The sequence below is a fragment of the Syngnathus leptorhynchus genome, chromosome 6 (assembly GCF_054491065.1).
Source record: "Syngnathus leptorhynchus isolate UIUO chromosome 6, UIUO_Slep, whole genome shotgun sequence".
Taxonomy (NCBI): domain Eukaryota; kingdom Metazoa; phylum Chordata; class Actinopteri; order Syngnathiformes; family Syngnathidae; genus Syngnathus; species Syngnathus leptorhynchus.
The window spans coordinates 10,532,431-10,545,748 of record NC_141200.1 but is presented as its reverse complement, the minus strand read 5'-3'; the positions used below and the strand labels follow the sequence as shown (position 1 = coordinate 10,545,748).

General features: G+C 41.7%; 1 protein-coding gene across 2 annotated transcripts; it reads left to right on the top strand.

The window, feature by feature from the left end:
- The first annotated feature begins 23 nt into the window (after window positions 1-23).
- On the top strand, window positions 24-12,964 carry cpt1ab (carnitine palmitoyltransferase 1Ab (liver)). Of its 2 annotated transcripts, none has more exons than XM_085913768.1 (19): window positions 24-190; window positions 2,637-2,801; window positions 3,228-3,370; window positions 3,507-3,678; window positions 3,990-4,091; window positions 4,353-4,490; window positions 4,598-4,675; window positions 4,765-4,872; window positions 6,021-6,105; window positions 8,294-8,489; window positions 9,086-9,274; window positions 9,362-9,467; window positions 9,571-9,687; window positions 9,871-10,035; window positions 10,528-10,659; window positions 10,746-10,898; window positions 11,076-11,189; window positions 11,315-11,407; window positions 11,494-12,964. In XM_085913768.1, the coding sequence occupies exons 2-19, from the start codon at window positions 2,661-2,663 to the stop codon at window positions 11,578-11,580; spliced, it is 2,319 nt and encodes a 772-aa protein (XP_085769894.1). In that variant the 5' UTR covers window positions 24-190; window positions 2,637-2,660; the 3' UTR covers window positions 11,581-12,964. The 2 variants fall into 2 exon arrangements, with proteins under 2 accessions (XP_085769894.1, XP_085769895.1); XM_085913769.1 differs by lacking the exon at window positions 24-190 and adding an exon at window positions 455-563.
- Window positions 12,965-13,318: the final 354 nt, after the last annotated feature.

Genomic DNA, 13,318 nt, shown 5'->3' with positions numbered 1-13,318 from the left:
CTTAGTGGCGCTGTTCCACTCAGGACGCAGGTGACGTAGCAAAAGAAGTAGGCGTTGGACACAGGCTCTCATTCGCGTACCTTGCTCGTGTCAACGTTAGCGATCTACAAGCTCAGCCGCCGAACGGTGTCACACAGCGTGCAGACGCAAAAGTCTTGCACACAAACTCTCGGATTCATCGGAGGGCTTGGTGAGTAAAAGCTCTCCGTTTCATTGTCATTTCCCGCGATCTTGTCTTGCCCACTGTGCAGTTTGGAAAGCGCTCGTCAAATATGCCTGCGAAGGATTTGATCACGAAGGTTTTCGGATGTGGTGGAATATAGTCCAAATGATCTATGGTGCAGTGCATTCGAATATGAGACTTAAGTTGTATATGAAATATTCCAACTTTAATATGAGTCAGACAAAACGCATTCCAGCTGTTAGAGTAGGACATTTTAGACTCATTAGCATCCACTCATCATCCTTCCGTGTGTTGCTAAATTTATTCGGCAGGTCTTTTTGTTGATCGTTTTCAAAACACTCCTCGGTCATTGTCCAGGTGGTTGGCAGCTATCACGAAGGTAAGATGTCCTCCCAACACTTATGTAGGCAATGGTGCAAATAGAGGTCATTCATTGTCAAAGACAAACATAGGGCACTCGATTGTTCGGTAATAATTAATTGCATTAGGTCTTTTGCAGCACGGTGGCCCGTGATGCAACTAAACTAGGCATTAATCTATAGTTTCACCTGTTCCTTAACGTCAAGGGGGGAAAAAAAGGCGCTATAGTGTTGTGGTTCGGACTTGTGTATCAACCATGCACTTGAAAGGTTTATCTTCAGGAAGGCTGCATTATTGCACGGAAACTCCAGAATATGGTTTATTTACATCGGGGGGTGCAAAATATTGACCCAGTTTCGGACGTACCACGTGGTCATATGTTGCCTCCCAGAGCATACAATTACTGAATGGCAACCACGTATGTTGTGCGTCTTTGCTGATAAAATTACGTGTTTCTTTATGGCAGCCTTTTGATCGTGATTAATGATGACGGAATGATCAAATCTGTAATGCAAATGAACGACGTTACGCATACGATGACAGTGGGGGGTGGTTGTCATGATTTATTACCATCGGGGTAACATTTTAGAAAGATTGCCTATTTAGCTAGATTTATATATTTAGAAAGTGTATCGATACACGCTTCTGGAGAAATGCACGGGAAGGTTTGCAAGTGCTTTTCCCGGTTTTCCTTCTGTATCCAAGCGAGCGGCTCTCCAGGGCGACCTTTCCCCTAGTTTCCGCAGTGAAGGCTGGATCATGTGATCAGGTGGGGGTGGGGCGGTCTGCGGAGACGCTGCTTTCAGATTGAAAATGTCCATGCGACTGTGTCCTTCAGCATGGACTTTCCCCCTGTCATTTTCATCCTGAGCTTTTCACTGTCGGGATAATCCCTTGTATTGCACGTCCCAATGTAAAAGGTTATTCAAATGCATTTTTTTTTTGCACCAGACTACCGTAAAGCATGAGAGCGCTTACGCTAAAACATTTATAAACAATGCAGTATTTACTATACAGCCTAAAATTTTATACTTTTGCTTTGTTCAATTATCTACGCCACGTTATCCAAAGTACTTTACAAATCCACCTAGTAGTTTTTTTTTTGTCAGCAAATAATGATTTCAGTTGGGCATTTTCCCTATGATGCCACAGGGATGACTTTTGCAATATCCAATTCAATATATGTACTGGCATTCTGGGAAAAAGCTGTTTTTAGAATTTAGTCTGCATTTGATGAAGAATTTGGATTGTACGAACTCATTCGAATGAGTTTGCAAATACGCCTCACAGACTGCAATGACATTGTCCAATTGTAGAAAATAAATCTCCAAAGATTGAGGGTGTTATTTATTTGTGCATGTCATGATAACTTGAATCATACTGTAGCAGTTAAAAAGTCCTGGAAAAAAATACAAGGAATCCCTGGAAATTCCTGGAAAATAATTTTAAGAAAAGAGTGAGAACCCTGACAGTAGGAATTTGATTGGTGTGCATGGTCTGGAGCTGCTGATATAAACCTCGAGGCCATATCGACAATACTCTACTCTGGAAGAGTTTAATGGAGAGGATGACCGGTTTTCATAGGGGTAACAGTGTGGTGGATAATGATGCCCTTTCTTGAGCAGCTTGCCGGAACCTGTTGACAATGAACACTTTTCTCAAGAGTCTCAGTATTGCATTTGATGATCACAAAGAGCCCCTGTTTAAACAAGTCTGAAATCTCTTCAGCTCCTCAGTAAAAAAAAAGAAAAACTTTTCCTATTGGATTGACGTCACATTCATTGGCACTGTATTAACAAGGACAACTTACAAAATATGACACTACATTCACAAAAGTTGTCGGGTTCCTACACAGCAACGGCGAGGCTACATTCAAAGGCTTAACGTAATCATACACTTTTAAAGCGGCAACAACGATAAAGGTTCGAGACAACTTTCATCATGCATTGCATGCTTTTTTTATCACGCTTTAAAGCCTTCCATATCACTGCTTATCTATCAGAAGTTGAAAATAAAATGCGGCAGGTATGCCTCTGCATCTCTGTTTACTTCATGATAATGAGGGCATTCGTTCACTTTGTGTTTCCTTCAGTAATTTTGCACAGAAGCAGCCACCATGGCAGAAGCTCACCAGGCAGTGGCCTTTCAGTTCACCGTCACCCCAGATGGCATCGACCTGCAGCTGTGCCACGAGGCTCTGCGCCAAATCTACCTCTCTGGTCTTCACTCGTGGAAGAAAAGATTCATTCGCTTCAAGGTGAGAGGCCCTCTGTTTACGTCACGGAAGCAAAGTTCGACCTTTGAACCAGTCGGGCCCTTCCCATCTGCACTTAGTAAAATCCTGCGACTAACTTATACAATATTGATCTTATTTTGTTTTGGAAATACTAAATTGCTTTATCCAAGAAACGTTTGACCACATTGTTCTTTACGATCGTGTCGATTAGTGTACTATATTAACATGCTCCCAATCCCATTAGAAGGCTACTCACTCACAAATGCCTTGGGTGTCAATTCTGTGTTTGTCCTTCAACCCTTTACTCACCACTATATCAAGTTACTCAAACATAATAAACTGATAACATTGTCTTCATATTCACCAACCTCACTATAATGCTATAAATCATTGTATTTGTTTCCTGGCTCCCCCATGATCTTGTTTTTCCTGTCTAAACCTCCACAGAATGGAGTAATGACTGGTGTGTACCCAGGCAGCCCAGCTGGCTTCATGGTTGTGGTGGTGTCTTACATGTCCTACAATAAATACAAACAACTGGATCCATCTCTTGGCTTGATTGCTAAACTGGGACAACACATACCGATTAGGTAAGATCCTTAATGACCTGCGTGCAAAACAACAATTATGTGCCAAATCAATTGGCCAGTACAAATTTCATACGTACCATATTTTTGAAGCACTTTTCAGATCAGGTTTTCTCCTTTTTCTGTTTTTCCTGTACAGTAAATATATGTCGACAGACAGTCAGAAGATTGTTGGTGGGGTATTGGTGGGTACAGGTCTATGGGTGACCATCATCATGATCATGAGGAATGTCCTCAAGTGCCTGTTGTCGTGGCACGGCTGGATGTATGCGCGCCATGGCTCGGTATCCTGGTCGACTCGGTTATGGATGGTGAGCAATGCTCGATGTTCTTGTACGAGCTGTCTCCATATGTCCTAACAATCCAGACATTTTGAAAGACAATTTTTTTCATGTTTGACATTGTTTTTACTTCCGATGGCTCAAAATGGCCACATTTTTAACCTGATTTGCCCTTATTGCCCTGGAGCATTTAGGTTTTTTTTATTATCCTTTAAGGATTACTTTGCAGAGTTAGTTAAACCTGATTTGTAAGCTGTTTAACGTAGTGTTTTAACACGATGGCAGAGTTTTGTTGACTGTTCTATTTGATAACACTGAGCAATACTGTTTTTCTTTTCCAGTTGTTAGTTAAGGTGTTCTCTGGAAGGAAACCCATGCTCTATAGTTTCCAGAGCTCCTTGCCACGGCTGCCTGTTCCACCTGTGAATGATACTTGCAAACGGGTATGTTTACCTTGGGAAAAGGGTCATTGTTTTCTTCTCCAGCTTTTTTTGTTCGATCTTTTGGAGCTACCAGGAGATCAAAGTTCATTTCTTTTGTTTCCGCTATTATCGACTTAGCTGGATTTTAATATGTAGTATGTTGTCATCTGCCCTTTTTGCATCCTTGCAATAAATAACATTACAGCTCGACTTCTTTTCCTCACTTACTGTGTACACTTAGTTAACTGTTACCTTTTCCTTATGTGTCGTTTTAATGCTTAGTACCTCGAGTCAGTCCGCCCACTAATGGATGATGAACAATTTGAACGGATGAATAGACTGGCTAAAGACTTTGAGATGAAACTGGGTCCTAGACTGCAGTGGTACCTAAAACTGAAGTCATGGTGGGCCTCCAATTACGTGAGTCGTAAAGAATTCTTTTACCCTTTCAAATTGCTATCGATTGAACGTACTTCATAATATTACCTGATGTTTATCTCTGTTGTTCTTCTCCTGCATCATCGCAGGTCAGTGACTGGTGGGAAGAGTATATTTACCTTAGAGGTCGCGGACCCATCATGGTGAACAGCAACTACTATGCTATGGTAGGGGAAAAACTCAGTTATTTGTTTGTGAAGCAATAGAAGTCTGATTAGAGAGTTTCATTCTGCCAAACAACTTCTTCTCCCTCCAGGACTTCCTTTATGTGTTCCCCACCTCAGTTCAGGCTGCCAGAGCAGGTAATGCCATTCACGCCATCATGATCTACAGGAGGAGGCTCGACCGAGCTCAGATCAAGCCAGTGAGTACGAAGCAACGTCTTTGGGTTCTAACGTTCTTCCCCCATGGCTTGTTAGTGCAGCTAATGCTTTACTATCTAAATGATTCCTTAGTCAAATAAATTCAGCTGTAGTTTGCGTTTTCATGTTCACAATGCTCAACACTCGTTACTGTAAAAAAGTTTATGTGTTACTTGGCTAACAATTTGCTTGTTTGACTGGAGATATTGTCCTGATTGCTGGCCAAATGAGATTTGACCTATATTTTTAACTTGTCCTTCTGTTTCTTCAGAGTGCTGTTGAAAGAGTGAATTGTAATGCTTTTCCTGATGGCCAGATGTATTACAGCTTTACCTTGACTATTTTCTTTTCTTGTAAACCCCCCCCCCCCCCCCCACCAACCCGCATGATGGAAATTTCTAGACTCCTAATGAAATAATGGCACTTTTTTTTTTTTTAAATAGTATATTGTGTGGCCTCAGCAGCAAAGCTTTCACTGTATGAATATGTACAACTCTCCCCGCGCATGTGCTTGCAATGTTAAACACTCACGTTCAGTGTTTCTGTGTTTTACTGTTTTGTCCTTTCGCTGTGTCGGATGCTGCGTTAAGATATACTTGCTGGCAAACAAGGTTCCTCTGTGTTCGGCTCAGTGGGAGCGGATGTTTAACACTACCCGCATGCCCGGTTTGGAGACAGGTAAGATGAGGGCACCTGTGCCATGCCCTCTGAACCATACCCCCTTCCCCTGTGACCCAAACCATCTCAATGGCAGCAGCCATTGGAAACCTTTGCCTACTCTCGTCTCTTTTTCGACAGCCAAGCCCTGAAACAATCCAATCTCTGATTGGCTTTCATAGATGTGACTTGTAAGATGACTACAAGTAAGAGGTGATGTATATTTCTGAAACGTATTCACATTGGCCATATGAGGGCTTTGCTGTTGGAATTGAAAGGGTTGGTCATTGGTTTCTGGTCCCTGTTTAAATCCTCTCCCCTGGCAGCCTGCTGAGGTTCCTCCAGGCAGCCTCTCAAACCAATCCTCGTCATTTCCTCTCCACTTCATCCATGCTTCTGTCCCCGTAGGTGTTTGTGTCTGCTGCTCTGTCTGGATTATGGTGATTTAGAATGTCATCTCGATTTTGTTTGACTCTCCCCTCTTGCGTTTCAGCTCATGCTCCTAAACACTATCCCCATGTGCTCCTCCCAATACGAGCGTATGTTCAACACCAGTCGTGTCCCAGGTGTAGACACAGGTAGAGTCTGCAGTGTTGCTCTCCTCCACGCCATTCTGACTGTACTTCTCCTTGGGCGATTTTGTCTGTCTGTGGAAAAATTCTGACCCAGTAGAGTTTGAAATACTCATGTGTTCTGCTCTTTGCACACGTGGTGAATAATTTGCATGTGGCTGAACCAGGCTCTTTGTATAACATGGTGATTGAGACCCGGCAAGACAAGACCTGGCATGAGAAATGTGATGAATGATAAGTACCATGTTTAAGTACTAATCGTGTACATTTCATCTTATAAAACCAGTGAGGTGGTGTAGTGTGATTTTTGACCATGATAGTCACGTCTCAGAGGAGCTCTTGGATTGAGATCAAATGCCAAAGTCATTTTAGTTCAGTTTTGTTTCAGGAAGTACACTGTGGCATTGAAATAATGTTGATTTGGTCATTTCAAAGCCAGACTGAGGCTAAAAATGACCCATTCACCACTGTCACGAGGCAAAACTGAATGTAATGCAGCACTGAGCCACCTTTGACTGCAACCTCAGTTTCCTGTTCTTAGCTGACAGGGCTGCTCACTGGTTTGTTCTTCTTCCGCTGTTCCTAATTTTTTTTCAGGTATTGCATTGTGTGTGTTCAGAGATGTGCTTTTCGATACCTCAGTTTTTGACACGTCAGTACTGTAATGCGTATAGCCCCCCCTGCCCTTTCCGATTGCTTTGAACAATAACGATAAGTATGGGTTTTCTCAATATGGTTCTACTGATAGACACTTTTCTGTGACAAAATGGGGTACTAGGAGGTGCTATTTGTTAGGGGAGGACATGAAGGTAGCTGGTAGCTGTTTATCTTTATCATCAGTATGTCATTGTAATGGTTGAAGACATTGGGATGTCGTGTCACACGTGAATTGAAAACAACGCATCATTTGCAAATCCTTTTCAAGCTATGTTCAATTGAATATACTGCAAAGACAAGATATGAATTGGTCAAACTGGTGAATCTTGGTTTTATTTTGGTCTTAAACTCTCATTTTAAATTAAATGGTTAATCAGAGGTTAATTAAAGACAGTTAAGTAGCATGTTTGCTTATAAAAGGAGCATCCCTTAAAAGCTCAATTGTTTGCAGTGAAGGATGGCTTCACCGCTTTGTTAACAAATGCACAAGCAAGTAGTCCATAAATTGAATTTGTTTTATTGTGTTTGATTTTGAATTGACGTGAGGATTTAACAGTCAAGTAGTCATAGTAGATTTGGTCCATATAGAAGAGCTGATAGGAGTCGATGAATTGTTAAACCCATTAATTGTTAATTGAAATGTTCCTCTTGGTTGGCAGACCAAGCATTTTTTATTGATGGAAGTGGCAGAGCAGAGCAGACTAATCTGCACGTGTCGTTCTTGGTGTTTTGGGGCTTCTTCTTAGTATCTACCCTCCCTTGTTTGGTGGCTCTTTGAACACTACAAGCATCACAAAGACAATGTATTTTTGTGTCCTTTGAACGCACCAAAACTGGTTTGTCTTGATGCTACACAATAGTGTTCAAACAAGCTTTGCATCCAACTTCCATGTTACATCCTCCTCCCTGCATGCACCCTCCCTTCAAGCTCCACTTTTCACTCAGGTAGTCTCTTCTTGTTTCCTTTTAGATGATCTCAATGACTTTGTTTTCCACCGTCGTTTGATCCCATAAGAGATTAATCAAAGAGTATATTTTAAATTGTTGTAGTAAATGTTGCATCCAAAGTGAACAGCATTTTATTCCCCTAAGATCATATTTACTGTTAAGTGCATTCAGAAAGTATTCTGGTCCACTTTAATTGTTGAAATTGGTGTCCTGTGTATCCCATAAAAGATGTTTTCAGAAAACAATATGAACGCCTTCAATTTGTCATTCTATTCAATTTGACTGGAATATCTTAAATGAAGTTGAATTACCTTCAACTTTAATTTAACTTTTCAATAAACAGAATGTCGTGTTTAGCGTAGTGGGGGCGCATACAACATATTATTGTCAAGAAAATCTGGGGGTTGATTTCAAATTGTAGAAACATCTCTAAGGTGATACAAATGGCCAGAAAACTTTGTGACTGCACTGCAGATCCAATTAGTTCTAGTGAGACCCGATAGGGGACACAGGTAAACCGCTAAAACAACACTGCTGCTCCTCTCTGACTCCGTCCTTCTGCAACTTACTATTTGTACTTCTCCTCTAGATGTCCTACAGCACACGAATGAGAGCAAACACATAGCCGTGTACCACAAAGGGCGCTTCTACAAGGTGTGGATGTTTTATGACGGAAGGCTTCTCTTGCCACGGGAGATCGAACAACAGATGGAGAGGATCCTGGCTGACCGGTCGGAGCCCGCGCCAGGAGAGGAGAGGCTCGCTGCGCTTACTGCAGGGGACAGGTCAGTTGGCATGCATTGCAGAGAAGTGTAAATAGTCTAGGTGTCCTACACAGTTTCATGAAAGACCGCCCAAATGCTGAAATCACTCCGCTGTTCCGTGAAATTCACACATGATACTGTTGGTTTTATTATGATCTGGAATACACCTGAATACTTCATTAGGGCCTTTGGACTTATCCAGAAGAAATGCCAATCTTCTAGCTTTTCCCCCAATTCTGTAGAAGAATTTCAGGGTTGTTAAGAAACGGAGAGTGAGCCAGTATAAATGGTATGAAAAAGGGGTTGCCCCCCCCCCCCCCCTTACTTATTTAATTGTTTATTTACTTACTTATTTTTTTTTTTTCATGTTTGTCACGCTTTGTTTCCCCGTGACCAAAAATTGCCATTTTTTTAACTGCCAATTGAAGTAATGCATTTCATTTTCTACACTTTCTACACAAAAAAAAAAAATCATTTTTACTTGTGTTCATTTTGTATTTTGCCAGTCTGATTGTAGCTGGGTGGGGGAAAAAACAGTGCAAGTAAAATAATAAATAAACCCTCTTAGTATGCTGCATTGCACTGCTATTCTCTTTCCGTTCGTTCTCTCTTTGCAGGACACCATGGGCAAAGTGCCGCGACACCTACTTCAGCCGTGGCAAGAACAAGCAGTCTCTGGATGCCATTGAGAAGGCAGCCTTCTTTGTGACACTGGATGAAACAGAGCAGCGATTCGAAGAAAGCAGCCCAGTCAAGTCTCTGGATAGTTATGCAAAGTCTCTGCTGCACGGAAAGTGTTACGACAGGTAGTACCAAAGAAGCATGGGGAAAAGAAAAAAAAAAAGTCAAAGGATACAGCACAACTCTCTAATGATATTTCTCTTTTCATTTAGGTGGTTTGATAAATCCTTTAACCTGATCGTTTTTAAGAATGGCACCATGGGTCTGAATGCTGAACACTCCTGGGCTGATGCTCCGATCATTGGTCATCTGTGGGAGGTCTGTCATTGTCTTTTTCATGATACTCTTGTCGGGATTTTGTGTTTTAAAACACAATTGAAGTCAGAGTAATGCTCAACCTGAAACGGCATTTGTTTTGCAGCATGTGCTTTCCATGGACCCATTTAAGCTTGGATATACCGAAGATGGGCACTGCTGTGGGGAGCCCCATCCCAACCTGCCTGCCCCGCAGAGACTGCAATGGGACATCAACGATGAGGTCAAATAAGCTACAGTTTCCGATTTGCATTATCGCGCGACTTGCACCCCCCCCTGCTGGTTGCTATAACTCCTCGCACGAGTCTGAGTCGTATGCAAAGCGCAAAAGCAGCATCCATTTTATGCTAATCAAAGTGTACAAATGCATGTTAAGCCAAGCATGTCGTCTTTGCATTACTTTTAGTGCCAAGGAATCATCGAGGGCTCGCTGACAGTCGCCAGGACTCTGGCAGACGATGTGGACAGCCACATTTTCCCCTTCAATGATTTTGGCAAGGGTCTCATCAAGAAGTGCCGCACCAGTCCTGATGCCTTCATCCAGATTGCCCTGCAGTTGGCTCATTACAGGGTTTGTACTTTCAACTCCTTGGCCAAAATAATGTGATACACACTGTCAATTCATGAGCTTTGCGGATGTTACTATACTGTACATTTCCCGCTGTATTTCACCTCTGTTTTTTTTTCCTCTTGGAAAACATCACTGTTCAACACATCTACTCAATGAATCATTTGTTTTTGAGATGTAAATGAGGTTCACGCTGAAAACCAAACCAAATCAGATTGATTTAATATGATAAAACCAATGCAATGTTATTTGCCACCATTTTGTCAAAATCATAAGTTGAGTTTGTAAAGTCACAGTATTTTTATTCTTTTGTTGGAATTAACATAACACAGGAATGCTCATTTTCATTTTTTTTTTTTACACCTTTCACTGACAACTGTCCAGCAGAGGGCAGTCACAACTTCCGTACCACAATTGGGCTGCTGCAGTGCTTTAAATAGTAGTCTGTCTGTCTGTTTCAAAACGTAACCACTTGAATTTTCTATCGCCAACCAGGACAAGGGCAAGTTCTGCCTGACCTATGAAGCCTCCATGACCCGTTTGTTCCGTGAGGGTCGAACGGAAACGGTCCGCTCCTGCACCTCGGAAACGTGCACTTTCGTCCATTCTATGATCAGAGATGAGACTGTAAGAAATGTCTTTCTCTCTTGTTTCTTCTCCTAGTTTGGATTATGCTGTGCTTATGTGGACCGACACATCTTTTTTTCTCTCAGAGAGAACAACGTCTGAAGTTGCTCAAACTTGCTGCAGAGAAACACCAAAACATGTACCGCCTGGCTATGACCGGCATGGGCATTGATCGCCACCTCTTCTGTCTTTACGTGGTTTCCAAATACCTGGGGGAAGACTCGCCCTTCCTCAAGGAGGTATGAGCCTGTGAAAAAGCTGTCCTGCAAACTCAAAACCTGCAATGCAATGGCGAGGGGGGTCATAATAACAGTTTTAACACAGATTTATTTTATTTTTAAAATTTAAATTTAGACCAAAAACATGCAGTGTCCCCCCCGGAACTGTATGATAACTTTCCGGTCTTTGTTTTGTAGGTGCTGTCTGAGCCGTGGAGGCTGTCCACCAGTCAGACGCCGCTGCAGCAGGTGGAGCTGTTTGACCTTGTCAGACACCCTGAATATGTGTCATCTGGAGGTGGCTTTGGACCGGTAGCTCCTCACTCAATCACCTAAATCTACAAAAAAAAAAAAAAAAGATTGCTGCAGAGTATGGTGGCATTATTCGCAGATTTGGATGAACCTTGTCTTTTTTTTTTTTTTTTTCCTCGTCCTAGGTGGCTGATGATGGTTATGGTGTGTCTTACATCATCGTTGGAGAAAACTTGATCAACTTCCACATCTCCAGCAAACACTCCAGCCCAGAAACTGTATACTCACTTGTATTTCATTCAATTCATTCTTTTGATGGTCATTTTCGTTTGTTTGAATATTATGGGGGTTTTTTTCTCGACAGGACTCTCACCGTTTTGGCGCCAACATCAGACAGGCCATGTTGGACATACTCGATCTCTTCCAGCTCGAGAACAAAGTTTCCAAGTGACGGTCTTTCTCCGCTCGATCTATCGATGTGTATCCTTCCTGAAGCTGTACAGAATCAAATATAGGGTTGGGTTATTTTACGTGACGTTGCAGTTAAAGGAGAACTGTTTGATTGGGATGCATTTACAAACCTTGCTTTCGTTTTATGCGTCAGGTGTTTGTGGACTACGCATCGGACAAATTGTGGATTCTAGTGGCGTTTGCTACAGGTCGTGCGCGGAACATTTCGATTTACTGGACCCTACGCACCAGTGCCTTAGTGATAAACCACTTGTGTAAAAAGGGCAGAAAGGGAGGAGAGATCAGATCTGACGTCACTCTGATCTCCCCGCCAACCAAAGTACTGAGCAATATCCACTATTTAAGGTTTTAATTTGCAATGTGGTGTGAGATCTTTTTGCTGCTTTGTTTCATTGTTTGAGTTCTTTTAGGTCTTCTTTCATTTCATTCGTTGCAGTTGTATAGTTGCACTCGACTCCCAACTTGTCAAACTTCATTTAGTAACGTTTGCAAAAAATCATGATCAGGTTTGGGCCAGAAAGTGAGCTTGATTGTAGAAGGTTGTTTCCATCATTGGGCCCCCCCCCCCCTACAATGCCTTTCTGAATCGAGCACATTCTTTTAACATGTTGCGTGTGATTGTATGATGTAGCGACAAAGGTTTGCCTTTGTTTTCATCCTCAGGTTTTGCAAATTTGGCATATAAGTGCTTTTATTTCCAGCATGTACATGTGCAACAGTAAGTTGAGATGCAGTAGAATGCAGCTGTGATCGAGGATGACGGTCCCTCGCGCATTCAATGTAATATAGGGCTGGAATTGCTCTTAAACAAATTAGTTGTTGTACACTCCATGAATGAAATGGGTTTTCTCAACACATATCAATGTTCATTTATCATCCTTGTAACAGAAAGTGGGGTTTGGGCATCTCTCATGTCCACCTGTGTATATGGAGTGGTTGTCTTCCTTAGAGTGCATTTCGAATGTGTATATGTTAGTATATTTTATTTATTTTGTTCTGAGTTTTAGTAATGCACAGGAAATAGATGTAGATCTGCTTATTTTGCAAGCCCTTTTCCCTGGGTTAAGTACTTTTCTGATCTAGTTTTGACGGCCTTTGCCTCTGTAATTGTTTGATTTATCTGTCAACTTTTATGTTTACACTGCTGCATGGTTTTTGAAGATGATGCTGTATATGTTTGCTTCTAATTTAAGGTAAAAAACAAACAAAACAAAACAAAACAAAAAACGATAAGCAGCTGGTGCATACCAAAAGTTTTAACAATAAAGTGAATATCGGAAAGTTGTATGAAAACTTGTATGCTAGACTCTCGTGGTGAGTTGGTGTCAAATCAATCAAGTCGAGGAATAAAAAGTAAGCTGTCACTTCTGGTTTCACCTTAATCGTGTATCTTGCTGTTTGTATACTGAACATTAGCAGTTCTGGTTGACGACTTCTAATGTGAAGATGAACTTTTTCTTTTCGGGTGACTGTGCACTTATTTAGCCATATTAAACAATAAAAGTTAATATTTGGCCTGTAATTTGATTATTATTTTTCATGCATATATAATACTTTTAAGAAACACATTTTGCCATCTGTGCAAGTTCAGCCAGTCACTCACTTTGAAGGAAGATGAATAAAGCCATTGCAAGGTGACACAAGTCCAAGAAGGGCACAGGCAGGAAGTGGTAACTTGTAACAGTTGTCTCTGGAGCTCCTATCTACCATGTGGGCAG

Excerpts from the sequence above, each read along its gene's own strand:
- cpt1ab (XM_085913768.1), top strand. The coding sequence starts at position 2,661 with ATGGCAGAAGCTCACCAGGCAGTGGCCTTTCAGTTCACCGTCACCCCA. Across the intron at positions 4,873-6,020 it reads ACCGAGCTCAGATCAAGCCA|CTCATGCTCCTAAACACTAT; the intron begins GTGAGTACGAAG and ends CTTGCGTTTCAG. Across the intron at positions 11,190-11,314 it reads CTGGAGGTGGCTTTGGACCG|GTGGCTGATGATGGTTATGG; the intron begins GTAGCTCCTCAC and ends TCCTCGTCCTAG.